Source organism: Rousettus aegyptiacus, unplaced genomic scaffold (genome assembly GCF_014176215.1).
Source record: "Rousettus aegyptiacus isolate mRouAeg1 unplaced genomic scaffold, mRouAeg1.p scaffold_m13_p_7, whole genome shotgun sequence".
Classification (NCBI taxonomy): domain Eukaryota; kingdom Metazoa; phylum Chordata; class Mammalia; order Chiroptera; family Pteropodidae; genus Rousettus; species Rousettus aegyptiacus.
The window spans coordinates 105,455,712-105,477,816 of record NW_023416310.1 but is presented as its reverse complement, the minus strand read 5'-3'; the positions used below and the strand labels follow the sequence as shown (position 1 = coordinate 105,477,816).

The 22,105-nt window shown below is 37.7% G+C and overlaps 1 protein-coding gene across 1 annotated transcript in view; it reads right to left on the bottom strand.

Moving 5' to 3' along the window:
- Window positions 1-18,780, bottom strand: part of FAF2 (Fas associated factor family member 2) — a 51,106-nt gene extending 32,326 nt beyond the window's left edge. Inside the window, exon 1 of the mRNA XM_016158261.2 lies at window positions 18,637-18,780. Coding sequence (XP_016013747.2) covers window positions 18,637-18,699 — 63 coding nt within the window. The 5' untranslated portion in view covers window positions 18,700-18,780. The remainder of the gene's footprint in view (window positions 1-18,636) is intronic.
- Window positions 18,781-22,105: the final 3,325 nt, after the last annotated feature.

Sequence of the window (22,105 nt, the reverse complement as noted above, 5' to 3'; positions counted from 1 at the left end):
GAACAAGCTTTCTCAAGTCTCAGGCAACACGGGTGGCAGAACTGTTCAGTCTTTGTACCCCTGGTCTCCTTTCTTCATTGTACTTTCTCAGAGTTAAATGTCAGCTCATAAATGTACATAAAATGGTTCTCCTTTATGTCCAGGGTCAACAATTTATTGGTATAGTTCTGCTTTATAGACAAAGGGTTTTGTGTCGAATAAGACTGGAAAACGCTGCATACCAAATCTCCTTTTTGGAAATCCCCAGTACATCTTTTAAAGGTCTTGAAACCCTGCCTTTATTTTAAAAGAAAATTTAACTTCGCAATTGCACACAGGGGAAAAAGGTATTTTAAAAAAGAATACTCTTACTAGCCAATGAAGAGTTTTCCTATAGAATTAGTTTTGGAACCACAAGTTTAGACCATTATTGGAGGCCAAACCAAATGCTCCATAAGAATCAAAAGATAACCAAATCCACATAGCATATTCTTAAATATGCTGATTGAGTGATTGGATGCTATGACAGTACAAAGCATTGATGTTGTGCAACTATTTGAATATACATTAAAACAACACATGGATGAACATTTCCAAAAGAAACTCACACTTCTTATACAAACAATTAAAGAGTAGGTAGAATAAGTGGTTGAGCTTTGTTAGAAAATGAGAGAACACCAGAATCTTCGATAATCCTTCATTCTAACTCTACCACTGAGCAGTCTGGTAACCTTAGGCATCTTTCTGTTGTTTCTTTATTGATAAAATGTAAATAAAAATAGTGATTAACCTATTGGATTGTAAAGATTAAGTATGATTCTTATGGAGCTTAAGTTAGCTATCATTATTAAGCAACATGAAGGAAACGTTAAAAATGAGAATGTTATAATAAAACCTGTGAAGTTTCAAGTGGACAGGAAACATATTTGTACATCAATTTGAGATAACTGGATTTTTCCCTCTTCATTTTGTTAATGCAGTATTTACACTGATAGATTTCCATATACTGAACTATCCTTGCATTCCAAGAATCAATACCACTTGGTCATGATGTGTAATCCTTTTAATATGCTGGTGAATTCAGTTTGCTAATATTTTGTTGAGGAATTTTGCATCAATGTTCATAAGGGATACTGGTCTGCAATTTTCTTGTACTGTCATTATCTGGCTTTGGTATCAGAGTAATGACGGCCTCTCAGAATGAGTTAGAAGTGTTCTCTTCAATTACTGGAAAAGTTTGAGAAGGATTGGAATTCATTCAAATGATTGGTAGAATTCACTAGTGAAGCTATCAGGTCCAAAGCTTTTTTTTGTTGTTGGGAGATTTTTGGTTATGGATTCAATCACCTTACTAGTTACAGGTCTATTCAGATTTTGTTGCTTCGTGATTTAGTCTTGGTATGTTTTGTGTTCCTAGGAATTTTTCCATCCCATGTAGGTTACCTGACTTGTTGACATATAACCATTCACAATACTCTTTTAAACATTTTTATTTCTGTAGAATCAGTAATAATGTCTCCATTTTCATTTCTGATTTTAATGATCTGCACTTTCTCTTTTTTTCTTTACCTAGCTAAAGCTTTGTCAATTTTGTTGATTTTTTTCAAAGGATAAACTTTTGGTTTCACTGATTTTTCTCTATTGCTTTTCGATTCTTTATTTTGTTTATATAGGCTCTAATCTTTGCTATTTCCTTCCTTCTGCTATCTCTGGATTAGTTTATTCTTTTTCTAGTTTCTTAAATTATGAAGTTAGGTTACTTATTTAGGATCTTTCTTGTTGTTGTTGTTGTTGTTTTAATTTAAGTGTTAATAACTATCAATTTTCCCCCTTAGTACCTCTTACGGTGTCTTATAAGTTTTGGCATGTTATGTTTTCATCTTCATTTGTCTCTATGTATTTTCTAATTTCCCCCTTGTAATTACATCTTTGATTCATTGGTTTCTTAGAGTGTGCTGCTTACATAAACTAGTGAATCATCCAGTTTTACTTCAGTTAATCACTTCTAACTTTACCCCCTTGTGGTCAGAGAAGATATCTGTATGATATCTATCTTTTTAAATCTATCAAAACATAATTCTTATATGTAGAAAATCCTAAAGTAGTCACAAAAACACCCTGCTAAAACTAATACATGCATTCAAAAAATCAGTTGAATACAAAGTTAACAAGTTTCAGTTGTATTTTTTTACACTAACAATGAACAATCTAAAAAAAAAAATTAAGTAAGCAATTCTATTTACAATTTCAAAAAGAATAATATATTTAGGAATTAACCCAACAGGGGAAAGATTTGTTGTACAAACATTGCTGAAAGAAATTAAAGAAGACCTATATAAATGGAAAGACATCCAGTGTTCATGAATTAAGGCTAAATATTGTTAAAATGTCAATACCTAAAGTGATCTACAAATTAAAAGCAATCCTATGAAAATTCCAATGACCTTTTTGGGGCAGAAATAGAAAAACTAATCCTAAAACTCATATGAAATCTTAAGGGACCCCCCTCCGATAGCCAAAACAATCTTAAAAAAGAAGGAAGCTTGAGGACTCATACTTCCTGATTTAAAAATTTACTACAAAGTTACAGAAATCAAAACAGTGTGGTACTGACACAAAAAGATATATAAGCCAATGGAATAGAATGGAGAGCTCAGAGATAAACCCTTGCATATATGGTCAAATGATTTTTGACAAGGGTGCCAGGACAGTCTTTTCAACAAATGGTACTGGAAAACTGGGTATGCACGTGCAAAAAAAATGAAGTATGATCCTTACTGTGAAATAAGAAATCACACACACACACACACACACACACACACACAGGTCTCTGCCCCAGTTCCTGACATAGAACTCCTAAAATCTTTATAAACAGAAGTTATAGGAAAATCTTTTGTTCTAACATTTAGTCTTTGACCCAGTTCTTGACTCAAAGCTCCTAAAACTCCTACAATTTCCTAAGTGGTAAGAGAACTAGAGGCATCTTTTGTTCTAATATTTGGTCTTTGACCCTGATTCCTTAGGGATCTTAAATCTCTTGGAATTTCCTGGATGACAGCTGTGTCTTTTGTTCTAATGAGGTGACTCTTGGTGGGCTCCTGGATAGGTGCTGGTTACCAGCAGACCAAGGCATGATTAGAAGCTTGGCATTTTTCAGGTCCACCTACCATTCTCCACGAAAAGGGGGGGGGGGCTGGGAATGGAGCTAGTAAATCAATCACACCACGTACCTTCATAAAGATCCCAATAATATAAGATTCAGTGAGTATGAGTGTGTGAACACATCTATGTGCCAGGAAGGTGCCACATCCCCACTCCACGGGGACAGAAGTTCCTGTACTTAAGACCCTTCTGGACCTCGCCCTATGTACCTCTTAATCTGGAGGTTCTTCTCTATTCTTTATTATACTCTTTGGATAATACCAGTAAACAAAAGTGTTTCCCTGATTTCTGTAAACCATTCTAGCAAATTATTGAACACAAGGAGGGGGTCATGGGAACCTCAATTTATATAAGGTACAAGTGACAACCTGGGACTTGGGATTGGCATCTGAAGGAGGGATACCTTGTGGGACTGAGCCCTTAACTTGTGGGATGTGATGCTAACTCTAGGTAGAGAGTGCCAGAATTACACTGAATTGAATCTAGGATAATTGTTTGATGTGTGGAAAACCCACATATTTGGCAAGTGTGGCAGCAGTGCAGGAGTAAAGGAGAAACACAGGAGAAGTATGTTTTTCCTACTCATCTTCTTGATACCATATACAAAAATTAACTCAAAGTACATCCATGACCTAAATATAAGACCTAAAACTATAAAACTCTTAGAAGAAAACAAGACAAAGGCTTTCCAACACTGATTGTGGAAACCTCGTCTTGGATATGACACCAAAGGCACAGGCAAAGGCTCAGGCAACAAAAGGAAAGACAAATTAGACTTCATGAAAAAATTTTAAAACTGTGCATCGAAAGACACTTTCTACTGAGTAAAAAGATGACTGGTTACTTTTGGAGGATGCTAGGAAACCCACTCATTATTTAAAATTTAACAAGTAACTGAAAGAATCAAATGTTTATTCTGCCTTTACTATATATACTATAACTCGGTGTAACTGGTGAGGGAACATATATCTTTATAGAGGAATCCCTATTAGTAAATAATTAGAATGTCATCATTTTGTATGTGAAAAGGCTAGGACAAAGCTAATAAATATATTAATATTAAGCTTGTGGAAAATGTGGTTAAGGATGCTAAACTGCAAGCTACGTTTAAATTTTTTACTTTTGCAAAGTTTGAATTAAGTGAAAAAACTCTACAAAGTCTAATTGTCAACACTTTTACTTCCCAAACCACAGATTTAATTCTGTATGTTTTATTTTATGTTTTTGCACTGAAGCTTTCAACATTTTATTGGGAAACGGAATACCTTATCATCTGAAGAGATAAAATAAAATATAGTTGTTCTTTTAGAATTTCAATAGGAATTTGAAGAAGCCTAAGAAAGCTTGTTTTTCATATAATCACATAACAAATAGTAAATGTTTTAACAATAAATATTTCTGAAAGTAGAAATCACTTATAATTAAAAAGTGCTGAACTTCACTTTACAAATTTTATAGTTCTTTGAGCCTGTTTAGAAATGGGAAATTTTCCTATGTTGTTATCAGAAACAAACAAACAAAAAATTCACATTTTTTTCCTATTCTGGATGATGGTATTATAATTGGGATATATCACAGATCTTTGGTTTTCTACCAGTCTCGAGGGTACTAGATTTCGTCATCACAAACTGTGAGGATATTATATCAGAAAAAAATATACTTAAATCTTAAGGTGAAATGTATTTAAAGAATAAATACACTGTGCTTCATTCATAACAGAACCTATGAACTACTAGTAGATAGTGAACTACTATCTTTTGAGTAATAAGAACATAGAACACTGAATAGTATATTATTTTAAAAAATAATAAAAATTCCACCTCCAAAATCTGAATCTGTTTAAAAAGGTGACCATAAAAAATCATATTTAACACCCCTTATACAGATCTCTGGATGGTTCTCCAACTATCTCTTCTTAGTTAACCTCTGTGGGCCTTGGTGTACTTGGATCCACACTTACTGAACACATGCTCTGTGTGGTTCACCATTTGTAATACAGGAACGACCAAAGTACCCATCAGAGCTCTAAACTCATCCATGACTCAGTTTGGAGTCAAGACTGAATCCAATAGGTGTCTGAAGAACAACAAAAATAAAAAACAAAAAATGACAACATGAACGATACTAGGTGATTAATTTTACAAAGAAGCCATTTTCTAGTTCTATATGGAGATTATAGTTTAACTTCTATTTATTTATTTTTTAACATTTTTTTAAATTTCCCCTCCCTAATTCTGTACATTTTAATAATGAGAGACAAGTCTCCTATATGTAAAATCTTTTCTATAACCTTTTTGAAAAGGACTTGCATTCCTTCAAGAATATCTTAGGCTCCTTGATAAGTGTTTAATCCCAAAATTTCGATTTTAAAAATACAACATTTTTGCAAATTCTCAATCCCACCATTTATTAAACATATCCTGGAAAAATAAAGAGAAATGCAAAAGAATATGTGTACAGTTGAGTATTCACCTGGACTGCCCCCTTTCTGACAGAGCCCTGGTATGTATCAAGCACTGTACATGGATAGTATCACTAACCCTTTTAAGAACCCAAGAACCCTTTCCTGATAAAAACTTAATACAAGGGAGTTTCTTCTCCACCACGAAAAAAGGCACCTAAGGAACACTCAGAAGGGTGGCTCCATAATGTACTGGTTAGCATGTCTGCTTTACATGCAGAAGGTCCCGGGTTTGTGCCCCAGGTGGGGCCACGGACCATACCACCAGTCCACCAGGCCCCCACCGTGGGGGCATGCCCCAGCATGTGGGAGGACACCCCCAGCCTTCAGAGATCCAGTTCTTAAGGGGAAACAGCAACATCCATAGGTCAGGGGTGGAAGTAAGTGGGTGGGGGAAATTAAAGGAGGGTGGGTAGAAACACTCACAGTTAACATAATAAGGACTGAAAGAATGCTTTCCTCCTAAGATCAGGAAAAGACAAGCATGTTTGCTCTTGCCACTTCTATTCGACATTATACTAGAGCAATTAAACAAGACATAAAAGAGCAACCAAATTAAAAAGAAGTACAATTATATTCAGATGATATGATCCTGTATATAGAACATCCTAATCTACCAAAAAAAAAAAAAATTGAATAATGAGTTCAACAAGGTTGCAGAATATGAGATCAATATACAAAAATCATTTCTATTTCTATACACTAGCCATGAACAATCTGAAAAGTATTTCCTTTTACATCACCATCAAAAAGAATATTTAGAAATAAATTGAATAAAAGAAGTGTAAGATGTGCACACACAAAACTAAAAAACACGGAGAGAAATGAAATATAAGTGGGAAGACTTTCCATGTTCATGGACTGGAAGACAGTATTGTTAAGATGGCAACACTCCCCATATTGATCTACACAGTAAACAACAATCCCTATTAAAATTCAAGGTGATCATAAAAAAGGAAAGGAACCCAGAATAGCCAAAACAATTTTGAAAAAGAACAAAGTTAGAGGACTCTCACTTCCTGATTTCACACTTATTACAGAGCTGCAATAGTTAAGACAGTGTGGTACTGGCATAAAGATAGATTGATGGAAATGAGGTCCAGAAATAAACTGTTAGTTTTGATCAACTGATTTCCCATGGTCATTCAACAGGGAAAGAATAATCTTTTCAACAAATAATGTTGGGAAAACTGGATATCCCCATGCAAAAGAACAAAGCTAGATCCCTACCTCATATCCTTTAACTAAAAAGGATCAGATCTAATGTATAAGACCTAAAACTGCAAAACTCTTAGAAAACAGGAGTTATTCTTTGTCATCCCAGATTAGGCCATGGTTTCTTAAATGTCACACCAAAAGCATAAGCAACAAAAGATACAATAAATAAATCGGACTTCATCAGAATTTAAAATTTCAAAAGATACCACTAAAAAAGTAAAAACACACATATAGGACTATGTTTTTGCCAATGATAGATCTGATAGAAAACTTGTATCCAGATTATATAAAGAACTCTTATAGCCCAACAACAAAAGACAAATAACCCAATTAAAAGGCGGGCAAAAGAAGTTAGCATTAATATGATGGCCAGGCGGAGGGCCATGGGAAGGAGGGAGCAATTGGGGGGTTCGTTTTATGAATTATATAGATGTCTAACCAAGGTACTATATATTTGAAACTAATTTAAATAAATTTTTTAAAAAATGAGCCAAAGATTTGAACATTTTTTCAAAGATAAACAAATGGCCAATAAGCACATGAAAAGATGTTCAACAACATTTCAGTCACTAGGGAAATGCAAACCAAAACAGTGAAATAACACTTTACACTTAGTAGGATGGCAAGAAGATGGACGATTAATAAATGTTAGTGAGGATGTGGAGAAACTGGAACTCTCAGACACTACTGGTAGGGAAAATGGTATGGCTGCTTTGGAAAAAGTTTGGCAATTAAAAAGTTACAGTTACCCTGTGACCCAATAATTCTACCCCTAGAAATAAAAACTTGCCCACACAAAAACATATACAATATACAAATATTCATAGAAGCATTAATAATAGCCAAAACATGGAAATGATCCAAATAGTCATCAAATATGAATGGATAAACAAAATGTGGGTTTATCCACACAATGGAATATTATTCGGCTACAAAAAGGAATCAAGTACTGATGTAGGCTACAACACAGATGAACCTTGAAATCATTATGCTAAGTGAAAGCAGACGGACACAAAAGGCCACAATGCATATGATTCCATTTACATGAAATACTCAGAACAGGCAAATCCACAGAGACAAAATAAAGATTAGTGGTTATCAGGGGTTAGAAGGAGAGAAGAACGGGCACAGGTTTCTTTCTGGGGTGGTGATTGTATCCAACTTTTATTTCAATCAAATTGTTATTTAAAACATAAAAAGAGCCAAAGCTAGAAAACTATTAGTGATGATCAGAAAACATGGTAAGAAAATGAGTAGAAGTTTCAAAAAACTCAAGGTAAATGTTCAAAATTCAACAGCAATTTTTTCAAAATAAAGAACTAACCCATTCACGAGGGTAACCAAAACTACAAAATACCTAGGAAAAGCTTAATAAGAAATACACAAAGTCTAGATGAAGTTACAAAAAATATTTTAAAGGACATGTGACATCTGTATGGAGATGTACATGTTCCTGGGGGTCAACAAGTCCCAAATTAATGTATTTTATACAACTCAATCCCACGACTGCACAAAATGATCTTTAAATATATATGAAAGAATTTATAAGAATTATGAATAATTTTTAAAAAAAGAACTGGGAAGAGTCCTGTCCTATCCGACATCAAAACAGTGTGAAACTGTTATTAGATTCAGTAATGGTACCAACAGACAGATTAAAGAAACAGAATATAGTATGACAAAGAGGCTACTCAAATCGGTAAGGGGAGGGTTGGATTATTCAGCTAACCTACAGTCTCTTCTGGAAAAAAATGAGGTTAAGTTCTTATCGCATACATAACAAAAAATAAAATTCTCCATAGATTAAAGATCTGATTTTAAAAAGAAAGCTATAAAATATTTTGAAGAAACTAGAGGGAACATTTGTATACTTCGTTAAGTGGAAGGCATTCTTAGATAAAACAGAATTTCCAAGTCAGGGGAAATGCCAATTTGATGAAATAATATTTCAAACAAGTGTTAATAAAATAACAAAATTAAGATAAATGATATCCCAAAAGAAAATATTTGCTATGTATTATTAATATCCTTTTCTAAAAATATATAAAGAACTCCTACGATTTGGTAAGAAAATGTCAAATAATCCAACAGAAAATGAACAAATGATAAGCAATTTACACAATACCTAACTATAAATAAACAAAAGAAGCTCAATCTCATTTGTAATCAGTTTATGGAACAATGGGATTCACCGTCAAATCAGCACTTTCTATTCTACAACCAACTAGGGCAGAAACCAAACCTTCCATACACTAAGGGTTATCCATCTGCATTATCTCTTAAAAACTAGAGGCTGAGACCTCAAAGGCAAGGGAAGTAAAAGCTAAAATAAATAACTAAAATAAATAAATGGAACTACATCAAACTAAAAACTTCTGCTCAGCAAAAGAAACCATCAACGAGGTAAAGAGACAATCATCCAAGTGGGAAAATATATTTGTAAGCAATGCCTCTAATAAGGGCTTAACATCCAAAATATGCGAAGAACTCATACAACCCAATAACAACAACAAAAACAAACGATACAATCAAAAAATGGGCGGAGGACCTGAACAGACACTTCTCCCTAGAGGGCATACAAATGGCCAAAAAATACATAAAAAGATGCTCAACATCACTAGCTTTTGGGGAAATGCAAATCAAAACTACGATGAGATACCATCTCACATCTGTTAAAATAGCTATAATCAACAAGACAAGTAATAACAAATGTTGGAGAGGACAGGGAGAAATAAGAACCCTCATACACTGCTGGTGGGCCTGCAAATTGGTACAGCCACTATGAAAAACAGTATGGAGGTTTCTCAGAAAACTAAGAATTGATATACCCATGATCCAGCAATCCCTCTACTGGATATTTACCCCAAAGACTTGAAAACTCATATCCAAAAAGATATTAGCACACCAATGTTCATAGCAGCATTATTTATAGTGGCCGGGACATGGAAGCAACCAAAGTGTCCTACAACAGACAATTGACTAACCAAGCTGCGGTACGATGGAATAATACTCAGCCATAAGAAGAGATGAAATACTGCCATTTCCAACAACACGGATGAACCTCAAGATAATCATACTAAGTGAAATAAGCCTGACAGAAAAGTTGAAAGTCACATGATATTACTTATACATGGGCTATACACCTAAAAGCAACAAATGAACAGGACAGAGACTCATGGACATGAATAATGGACTAGTGGTTGCCAGAGGGGAGGGTGGAGGGAGGGTGGGGGAAAAAAAGAAATAAAATGCTAAATAAATAAATAAAATGTTAAAAAAAAAAAAAGATGCTGATAAGCCAACCCTTCACTCTTATGTCTGTAATACTTCCTATTTGAAATAGCTTAAAACAAGCATTTGCGTTAGGTATTCAAACTCAACTGATTGTAAAACAAAACCCAAAACTACAACCACCACTACCACTAGACACGCAAATTAAAACAAGAACTTTTAAAATTTAATCAGATTGTCAAAAACTAAAAAAGATACCATCCAATACTGGAAAGGGTGTGGGGAAACAAGTCCTCTCTCACATCCTCTTGGTGGAAGTGTGAGCTGCCAAAACTCCCTGGAAAGCAGTCTAGCGGTAGCTATTAAAATGTACAAAGTGCATTTATTTTGACCCAGTAAAACCACATATTTAAGACATTAAACAAAAGCCCTGCTATATCAGAAACATTTCCTTTACCTTCATGTTCTAGTTGAAACCTGGTTTCCCTTGAAGCCCTCTCTCCCCTGTTTTCTCTCTTGTATCTGTGGGTATGGAAGTGAGAACTGTCCTCCTTTCAGAGACTCATCTTCCCTTCTTAAAAAGTCTACCTTCATGTAGAGTAGATTAAGAGAAGTACCACGAGTGACAAGGTCCAGGATCAGAATCACGCTTTCGACTTCCTTTGCTGTGTTCAGTTTCTTAAAACTAGTACGTAGCTCCTTCTGTTGTCCCCACTCACTTACCTGTAGTTGAAACAAATCAACATTTAGGGCCAGAGAGACAGTGCTAGGTGGTAGGAAAGAAATCAGAGTTCTGGATTCAAATTTAAGCTCCTACTAACCTGTGCTAATTACTCACTAATCCTAGTTTACTCATCAATACTGGAACCAACACCACTTGTCTATTGGGAGGAATCAATGATACAATGGATCTAGAGCACTTTGGGAAAAGTAAATGCTCACTAAATGTATAAATGACATCAAAAACGAAAACACGTTCAAATCTCAAAATTTCATCAGTGCATACCACTCACAATCCCTTCTTTGTTGGGAGTCATTTGCTCACTTCCAATCACTGCCTTTCACTCTAAAATTTTAGCTCCTGGCTTCCTATCATTCTCTCCAACCATATTAGTATCCGGGTGATCTTACTATTTGCATAATTGTTCGAATAGTCTGGTCTCTCAATTCTTTGTCTATCACTCCTCCATTCACTGCTGGGGTCAAACCGTAGACCTCACTATCACCAGTAACTGCAAGCCATCCACACGCCCCCAAAACATCCTTTCACCTCTTCAGCTTCCTCTTTCTAACGTCCTGTCTCTAAATTCTTTAACCCTGCAGGGACCTACAGTCCACTGATCCTACTACCACCTCATCACTTACTGCAGTGCCACTCATGTCCTCACTTCCCATCTTACTCATCATAAATTCTATAATCAAATATTATAATCACTCCCATGCATACATCCTCAATTCCTTTACCACTCTATCATAATCACATTCCTTTGGCTAAACCACAATTTTAAATTCCAAACCTCTGCACTTGTATCCTCACAGCTGAAGGAGGCTGAGTGTTCTTACTTTAAATAAATTTACGATCACTAACCTCAAGTGGCTCCATAATACTGCCTGGGCTTTATACTAGTTGTCTAGTCCATTCACTCCCACTTTCCTAGATGACCATACCTTTTCTCTCCTCAAACTTCTAACAATACCTCCTCCATCCTTATTTAGTTCATAATCTTGTTTCTTATATCACAGAGAAAATAATTAAAAGTTCCAACCAGCAAACCAACCCACCTACCTGCACCTGTGCCACCATTCATCTTTTCTTTTACTATGGATAAACTTAATTGTGTTCCTGGCAAAGGCCAATCCCTCCTGTCTGTACACCTGATCCTCTTCCCTCTCATTTACTCAAGGATATGGCAAATAGCAATTCTCCTACCTCTGCATCAGATTTCCCCTCTCTAATGCATGTTCCTCATCAGCATACAAAAACATGCTGATATTTCTTCCAAATTAAAAGAAAAAAATCAATCGCTCTTCCCCACTCCAGCTTCTGGCCAATTCCTTTCCTCTTTAGAGCAAAACCTGCAGAAATCTCCAATTTCTCATGCCATTCTCTTGAACTCACTCCAATCAAGACTTCACCTCCATTCCAATGAAACTTCTTAGTCAAGGTTGCTGTGATCCCCATGATGTAAATCAAAAGATTTGTTCTCATCCCACAAGTTTCTTCACTTGTATTCTAGGGCAATACACTAATGTTCTTTCTACCTCCCTTGCCATTTAGTCTCCATCATATCCTTAGAATGCTACAGACTGAAGTACCCCAGATTTTAGCCCTCGGAGATTTTCTTCTTCGTGTATACAGTAGTACCCCCTTATCCAGGGTTTTACTTTCGCAAGTTTTGGTTACATCCAAAAATATTATATGGAAAATTCCAGAACAATTCATGAATTTTAAATTGTGTGCCATTCTGAGCGGCGTGATGAAATGCTGCGTTATCCCATTCATCCCGCCCAAGACCTGAATCATCCCTTTGTCCAGTGTATCCGTGCTATATACGTCAGTCATCTAGCAGCCACCTTAAAACTATTTCTGTCACATGCTTGTGTTCAAGTCACCCTTATTTTACTTAATAATGGCCTTAAAGCACAAGCGTAGTGAGGCTGGCAATTCGGATATGCCAAAAAGAAGCTATAAAGTGCTTCAAGTGAAAAGGTATGTACATATAGGAAAAAACACAGTATACATGGGGTTTGGTATTACCTGTGGTTTCAGATATCTGCTGGGGGGGCGGATCTCAGAACGTACGCCCTTGGATAAGAGGGGACCACTATAGATTCAGAATCCAACTCCTCCTCATGACCACTTCCTCCTTCGTCCTGATCTAATTAGTTCTGGACCACTGCAAAGATTTCCTAATTGGTCTCCCTACCTCTCCCATATCTTGGCTATCCTCAAGAAAACAGCCAGAGTGACCCTAAAAAATCACAAACCCTGTCATTACTCAAAATCTTGCATGGCTACCCATCTTACCTCAGAGTTAAAGCCAAAATCCTTACGACAGCCTAGAAGGCCTTCTATGAACTCCCCTGCCTCCCTGCCTTCAACTCTGACATTTTCTCTTACTACTTCCTTCCTCCCACTCAGTTCTAGACACACTAGCCTCCTGGCCATTGCTGAACAAGGTCCCTGAAGATCACGCCTTCACACTCTTGCGCACTTTATTCCCTCAATCTGGAATCCTTATACGTCTTTCAGGTTTTCATACAAATGACACTTTCTCTGAGAGACCTTCCCTTGATGCTCCTATTTAAAATTACACTCTTCTGCTCCTCAAAATCCCCTAATTATGTTTCTCCACAGCATTTACCACCATCTAACAAAGTATATAATTCACTTATTTATTCTGACTCTTCCTGGCCTCTTCCCACTGGAATGTGAGCTCCACAAGGGTAGAAATTATGTTTAATATGCTGCTGTATCCTGTGCCTCGAACTATAACTAGCACATAGGTGCCAAATACATAAGGTATGTTTGAGAATGGGATAGATGCATACATACAAGGATATTCACTGCAGCATTATTTATAAGAAATCAAAAAGTGAAAACCACCTGATTATCTTGTCTACTAAAACTACACAGTAATAATTATGTGTAATAGTTGAGCATTTAAAGTTTGCCAGGGCTTTAGGAACACTAACATTTAATTATTGAAACAACTCCATGAGGTAAGTAATATTACCAGTGCATAGATGAAGAAACTAAGGCAGAGAAGTGACTTTCCCAAGGTCACAAAGTACAGCAGGTCCTCAAAATCATTCAGTTCAACTTCATTTCTTATAACGATTGATGAGTTGCTATGCTGTAGGAACTTAACTCTTGTTTCTGTTACTTAGCCTATGGCAAAATTGGTTTCATTACATGTTTTTTCACTTAACGTTGCAGAAGCTTTTTTCAATGTTAAGTGAAGACTTACTATAATTAGAGAAGCTAGGATTCAAATCCAGGCTATCTTCACGACCACTTACTATGCTATATTTTCATAAGTAAAATATGACCCTATTGCAATAAGACAACGAGAACAGAGCTCTCTTTTCCAATGAGAATGGGACCCATAATTAGCCAATTAATTAAAGTCACTTTAAGTGAGAAATAAAAACATTTCATACATTAAACACTTCATTTAAACATAAAGCATACACGTTTATGTGGCAATTTTTTGATAAAAGCCCATCTTTTTCCTTAGGGAATGGGCCCACTAACATTCTTTTGAAGTCTTTCTGGCATAAACCATGTCCCTAAGACACTAATTTGATTTCCTGACAACCCCAAACACTTGCTAAGCAGTAAGTGCATAATCCTTACCTGAGTGATTTTTCCCAAACATATGTTTACACCTATCCTGCCCACACCTGAGTAAACAGAACTCTTTAGCAACTTGCCTGCTACAGCCTTTCCAAAGCATTTATTTTTCAGATTAACAAAAACTCTTTTTGACCTATTTTCGTGGTTTATGTAATATATTCATATGACAAATATAACGAGCACACATTGGTTTGAGAGCAAACACAAATGACTCTTGTTAAGAGCACAACTCAATTTGTGAGAACAAAACTACCTGGGCATATTAGAGTACAGACCTCAGAAAATTGAGGACATTTGTTCAGTTAAGAGCAACTTAGGGTAAGAGAGCTTATACATTAAGCATTTGTGTATCTGTACAGGCAGAAGAGAAAAGTATCCAAAGATACACAATAACCTGGAAATGAGGATGAGGGGGGAAAAGGTGAGATTTAATTACCTTTTCTATACAATTTTATGCTGCTGACTTGCAATAAGCATATATTAACTTGGTGTTTTAAAATAATTTTGTAAAATTACAGTTGGAATATGATATATTAGTTTCAGGTGTACTGATAATTTTAAATAAAAAAGATGTGTACTTGAAACTAATGTAAATAAATTTATTTTTAAAGATAAAAAAATAAATAAGATGTGAATTTGGTAAAAACCTCTCCATTTATAGACAAGAAAAGATTCAAAGACGTGAGAATTTGCCCAAGGTTGCAGAACTAACCAGATGCTAAGTCGGAAGGCTAATTCAGGTTTGCCTCAAGTTTAAAATCTCATGTTTCTCTACGACACCAAATTCCCTGGCAAAAAATTCAAAAAGATCTATGATTTTTTTTAAATACATAAAAAACACTATGTATTTTTTCCTTCAGGTAACAGTCAGATGAAGCCAAAAGAGAAAATTTTCAAAATGAGTTTGATTCTATAGCCCAGAGTTAAGGCTTAATTTTCTATAATTTAAGAGAACAAGAGTCAGACCTTAACATTTATTTAAGAGAAAAGAAATTTCTTATTCCAGTATAAGCAGAAAGAGATGATGTTTTCCTCCACCGGCCGTGAATAGCTATAGTTTTAGTCCCTTCTCTCTGTTCACGTCATCCTTCTCCAGGTGTTCAAACCGAAAGGCAGCAAACCAAGGGACTAAGGGAGTCTGCCAATATTTGGAAATTTGGGAAAGTGGACTTCAATAAAAGTAACCTTCCCCATACCTGCATTAGCTCTTCTTAAAATCTATTCCTTCCCATTGAAACAGCATAAAACAAACGTCTGCAGTAGTTATTCATACTCTAATGGTTCCAAAATAAATAAGAGAAAAGGGTAAGTACAAAAATCTTGGAAGACATGAAACAGACTGAGAAACATGATAAGTATACCCTAGGGAGTTGTGATCAAATCACATGTCACAAAAAAGTAAAATAGAGGAAACATGAGATAGCCAAAATATTTTACTTTTCCTAACTTCAATATATCGAATGAAGCAACATATTGAGAACCAGCTCCTAGCAGTGTCACCCTGTTCTGTCTCGACCCCTGTGGAGATTCAAAGCACATGCTCCATACTGTTAGTAAAGAAAATCTGAAACCTAGTGTTAAGTCACTCCTTGGCTGAAAAAAAATTGTGATAGCTCCCATGACTACAGATTAAAATCTAAAGCATGTGTTTTCCACTTCCATTTCTCTAAATCCATCACAAGAAATACACTCCATGTCCATCCATACCTTCCTTGAACTGATTTCTCAACTTTGAACATCCTCCTGCCCTCCACCTGTTGAAATCCTTCTATTCCTCCTGCAAAGTGGCCAAGCACAGTGGAAAAAGCCCGTCCTTGAAATCCAGATCCAGACCCACTAAATTTTTTACTATAATTCCATCTCCACTACTTGACAGTTAAATGACCGTAAGTGAATACTTAAATAGATCTGTTTCCTCACCTAGGAGCAGGCATACCACTTCCTACACTTTACAAGGCTACACTGAAAATTAAGTACAACTGGTAATAAACTACTCTCTTGCCTAAGGCCTAGTAGATACTTAATGGTAACTACTAAGCCATTCTTCTCTCCTCCTCCTCCCCTTATCAATATTCCTATCCTTCCCTAAATTCCCACAGCACTTTGTTTATACCATATCATACTCTGAGCACTAACGTAACCGCACAATACTCATTATTTATGTATGTCTCTGGCTTCTCCATTAGGTTATAAACGTTATGGGTATGGATTTCTAAATTTCCAGCCACTTAGTAGTTGTGCAAATTACCTGACCTCTCAGAATCTATTTCTTCATCAATAAACTGAATGGGTACTAACACCTTACAGTGTTATGCAGAGGTTTAAAAGAGTTAATGTACATCAAATATCTGGTATAGCGCTTGACACCTAGTAAGTTTCAAAGACTGTTTAATAGCAATCTGAATGATGACTCTAATGCAGCAACTGCTTAAAGAGCACATAAATGTAAAACACATTTGCCTTATTAAATACAATTTCATAAAGCAATCTCAATACAACTTTAACCTGCTACTCACCTCTTACTGATATAGATGTCCAATGAAAACTAAAACAGAAGTTCCTGGGCGCTTTACCTCAGAAATGCTACCACACATTTATGATCTTCCAGTAGCAGACTAACTACATCATATTATAACTCACATCATCTCATTACATTTTAACATGAGGGCTTATTCCTGAAGATTTGTAGGGGGTGAAATGGTCTGCCAAAGTTACTCCAATCAAATGTCAATTATTTCTATGATAGTATTTTTCCATTTACACGCTTCCAACCCACTGCTCAATTTTTTTAAATTTATGTATAATTAATATACAATATCCTATAAATTAAAGGTGCCAGTACTCAATATAAGAAAAAACACTTCAAAATTAATTACAGTGAAATCTAATCATGGTAATTAAAGAGAAGTGAGAACTTGCTAAAAAAAAAAAAAAATCACAGCATTTGCATTCCACTCAGTTGAACAATGATACTTACACAAGTTGTATAGCACACAAGTCAAGAGCTAAGGAAAGGTTCTCTAAAGATGGACCTGGCTTTAAATCTGACACCACCCCTTACAAGCCGTGCAACCTAAGCATGTTACTTCTTAAGCCTCTTATCTCTCACCTGTAAAATAGGGATTGTAATAGTATAAATCTTAGTGTTGTATTAAATGTGATAATGTATGCTAAGTGTTTAGCAAAGTATTACAACATCATACTCAAATGGTAGTCTAAATAGCAGTGCCTGAGCACTAAGGTTCTTGGTAAACTGCTGAAATTAATAAGCATTTAGCACATTTTACATTAGGAAATAAGTGTATCATTATCTTTAATTCTCTCATAAGTTAAATAATGATTAATAAGCAGCAATACTGTTTGAGAGCATTTTAGTTTACGAAGCCCTTCATAAACCCATAAACTCATTTGATCTCCAGAACGTCCTTAGGAAGTACACATTTTTAATACACATTTTTAAGATATATATTTTAGAAGAAAATTGGTATCCATCAGGGTAACAGCCAAGATTACCCATCCTAGTGGTCCTCTCCACCTAGATTCTCCAGCTCAGAGATAAGAGCTCAGTGCGAGAAGTTCTTAACCTCATATCCACTAAAAGGAAGATTTCTGCAAGTTACCACTCTCCTCAAGCAGAGTCAAGCACATGACTCCAGGAATAAACCCAGGGTAGTAAACCCCGTCAGAAGGCACTGATGACATTTATAATGTTGCATTCATTTGTTTCCTTACTTGGTGTCCTCCCACACCTTGAGGGCGGGGGCCAGGCCTGCCCTTCCCGCACCAAAGCGCCCAACACAAGACCTGGCACCCAAGAGGCCCTCTATAAATATTTGTGGAAATGGCACGAAATGCTCATAGGAGGTTTTCTAGGAACCCGAAACGAACAACTCCGCAGTGGAGATTAAGCGTCCCAGGTAGATCCAGTCGTTGGGCAGAGAGGGTCCGACCTGGGAAAGATGGCTGAGGACGGGCGCCGCTAAGGGACACCAGGGAATCTGAACCGCTGACGGGCGAGAGCAGAAGCGGGTCTGGCAACAGCCAAGGCCGAGGACCGACAGAGGTTCGGGGGTCGGGAGCAGCAGGGCAGTTGGCGTCGTAAGGGGGGGGGGCGCCTGCTGGTCTGAGAACTTCGGGCCTAATCTCAGGAGGGTTCTGGGCTCCTGTTGGGGCCCACTTCCCAGCCCGCAGCAGCACGTGCTGCACCGAATGTACTCGCTGCTACCTGAAACTGCAGCAGCTTCTCTGTCTGCTCCTGGGTTAGATCCCGCTCCTCAGGCGCCGCCATTTTGCCGCCGCCTCTACGCTTCTGACCCGTCCGCACCGTCACCCGCCGGAACTGATATCAGCAGTCACCACGTCCGGTGAGAACGGCCGCCGGCGCGCAACTGCGTCTGCGCGTACTGGCCTAGCCGGGGCTGGTAGCTGTAGTGAGAGTTTTTGCCGCCAGAGGGCGCCACTTTCGGGCCGATCCCGAACGCTTCCGGAAATCGCCGAGGGGCTGTCGGTACCAGTCGCCCTCACGATTTCGGCGAAGAACGGATCCGCTACGGACCTCTAAAGAGATTGCCAAGAGCCGAGAAGTCCCGAATACGCTCGACAAACTCCGGAAATTCCTGAATGCCACTCCGTAGATTTCAGCCGCCTAACCGTTTCCTCGTAATCTCTGATATTCTTCAACATTTGTTAGGAAATCGTGGCAGTTCCGAAATGTCGGCCGTTTGACGTTTCATTCCTGCCCTAACATTTCCAGACGCTCCTGACCATCTCTCTCTCGGGCGATTCCGAAAGTCCCCGACTACTAGTTGTCCCTTTCTGACACCGCCTTCGAGCCGGAAGCTGTGGAAGGCTGTGGCCGCGGGAAAATCGCTGCTGGAAAGTCGCTCGCTAGGATTGTTTGGACTCGGCTACCTGGGTCTTTGATGTTTAATGGCGAAGCTTGCCGTCCATTCCCGTGCGAGTGACTCTACTGCTGCTTCAGGCCTCGCGTCTCTACCCACCGGCCGTCTTCCCTGTGACTGACAGAAGGATGATCCCGGAATGGGATCAGGAAGACAGGTTGTGGTGCAAGTGCCTACCTTGCAAAGTGCTGGACATCCTTGGGGAAACCACCTCCTCTCTGGGCTCCGTTTTGCCATTGGTGGCGTGAGGTTCCCCAGTAGACCCTGACTCAGTGCATTTTCCTCGGATACAGACCCTCACCCTTTGCTCGGTCTTAACCCCACCCCTTAATCTCTGTGCTTTCCTTGTCCCTTCCAACTTGCCACTTCTCTTCATATCTTTCTTTTGCCTTTCCACTTTTCTCCTGCCATTTGCCTCTTCTGACCACTGCCCAGAAAGCCTTGGGGAGGCAGAGGAGTCAGGGTCTCATGCAAGCTTTTCCACAAACTCCCAGTGTGACTCCTGACAAGTCCCCCCCACCTCACCCCCCACCCCCACCCCCGTCCTCCCCTTCTGCAGAATTCCACCCCTGCCCACTTCACAGGTTGGCCAGGTGAGACAAGAAAAGGCACTTTGAAAGCTAAGTCCTGTGAAAAGTACATTAAGAGATGGTAGGACTTTGGTTGTGGCTACTTCTTTTCAGGCATGTGTCAGTTCTTACCAGGTCTGCACGAACTTCTCAAAAATATCTTGGAATTTTTCTTACACCTTTAAGGTAAAATTGGAAGTAAATAGCTATGACTTTAGAGAATTTATTACATAGACTCAAAGCTCGGAGGAGACATACTGTCCAACATCTCAGGTAATGTTGGATTCAGACAATCTAGATGAGGAATGGCCAAGTCAGATGACCTCTGGATTTGTTGCACAATTCTGATTTAAGATGTACTCCTTCGACAGACATACTTTATAGTTATATTAAACACCATTGGATGTTTTTCATTTCCTCAAAGAGACATACATATTCTTGGTCTACATTTCTGTTTTCTTCTTTGAATGAAGACATAGTTACAAGAAATATTTCACTTCTTTTTTTTTTTTTTAACTCTACCATAGGAATGTGCCTCAGTGTGGGGCATACAAAATGGCAAACTGGAGAGTCCCTTCCCTGTCCAAACAAAGGTGATTTCTGCTTTTAGCTGCAGCTGATGGCTTTGGTGTAAGACCGGTATAGCCAGAACTTCTCATTTTTAGAGAGTGCTTAAAATTTGGGTTTGCATGTTGAATCTCCCCCATTTTAAAATGATGATAACTCAGTTTTTTAGGAAAACAGCTATGAGAGCAAGCCACTTTTCAGCTTGTGAGCGACCAGTCTGCCCCTCTGACTGTCATGGTCTCCTTTGCCCTGGAAGAGGCTGCCCTTGGAAAAAACCCGAGTTTTTTTTATATATATATAAATTCAAGGTGAAGAGTGTGGAAGTGTCATTAATTATCGCCTTGCCCTCTCCTTTAAGAAGTGTTTTTCCTTGGCCTTTATTTTGCCTTGTAGAGCAGTGCTAGCCAATCAAAATATAATGTGAGCCACATGCAGAATTTAAAACACTCCAGGAGCCACATTTAACAGGTGAAATTAACTTTAGTAATATATTTGGTTTAACCCAGTCTATCCCACATATGTGTTGTTGTTTTTTCTTTTGGTTGTTTTTTTGGTACTGTCTTCAAAAATCTGATAAGTGTTTTACACTTAACCCCATACCTCTTTTTGGATTAGCCACATTTCAAGTACTCAATTGCCACACATGGAGAGTGGCTTTTGTATTGGAAATGTGGTTCTAGAGCATTCCAAAGACCTTTTAAATAGATGTATTAATTATATCCATCTACAGATTTTAGGCATTCGTTCCACAAATATTTATTGAATGGCTCTGGATCAGATGCTGCAAAGGTAAACAGGACACAGCACTTCTCTCTAAAAAGACATAGTTTAATAGAAAATTAATTTCATCGCTCTCTGGAAGGATTTGTGTGTGTATGGGAGAGGTTTCTGAGTCCCAATTCTATGCTTGTAACACACTGGGCATTGTGACTGAGAGATGTCACAGAGAATCTAATGAATATCTGTTTCTCTAATCCTAGTAATCAGGCTTTGCTGACACCTTACCATTTTGTTCTTAGTAAAGGACAAATTCTGTCCTACTGAGTCATAGAATCCTAGAACAACCCCTCGATTTCTGAGTAGTTGCAACATAAGATATTTCCTATGTGTTAGGGGCACAGCATCTTGATTGCTGAGTAAACAGACCATTGAGATGTCAGCAACAGTTTTTGTTTGGCCTCCTACCAAATCAAATTGGTCATTATAGGTTAAGTGGAACCAACAGGAATTAAGGTGACTCATCTAGATTCATCCAAAAAGTAAGAGAAGGGATGAGAAAGGTAATACCAGCACCCAATAGTATGTTATAGAGCCTCAGGCTTCTGCTGGACGTATTTGGACTGATGAAACAAATTAAGGGTTGAAGGCAAAGTTTTGCCTTACATAAGTTACACATTCCTCTCTGCTCTTCAGGGAGACCTGAGTACAAACTCTGATGCCACCATTGACTGTGTACTTCGGCAAGGTAACCCTCTCAAAGCCTCCCTTTGATTACCTCTCAGCTGTAAACAGAGTAATAGTTCCTACCTCACAAGGTCACGACAAGGATGCAATCATTTTTAAAAAGTAAATCAGATCCTATCATTCCCTGGCCCAAAACCCTCTATTGGCTTCTCATTTTCCTCAGAATAAAATGCAAGCTCCATACCATAGCCTA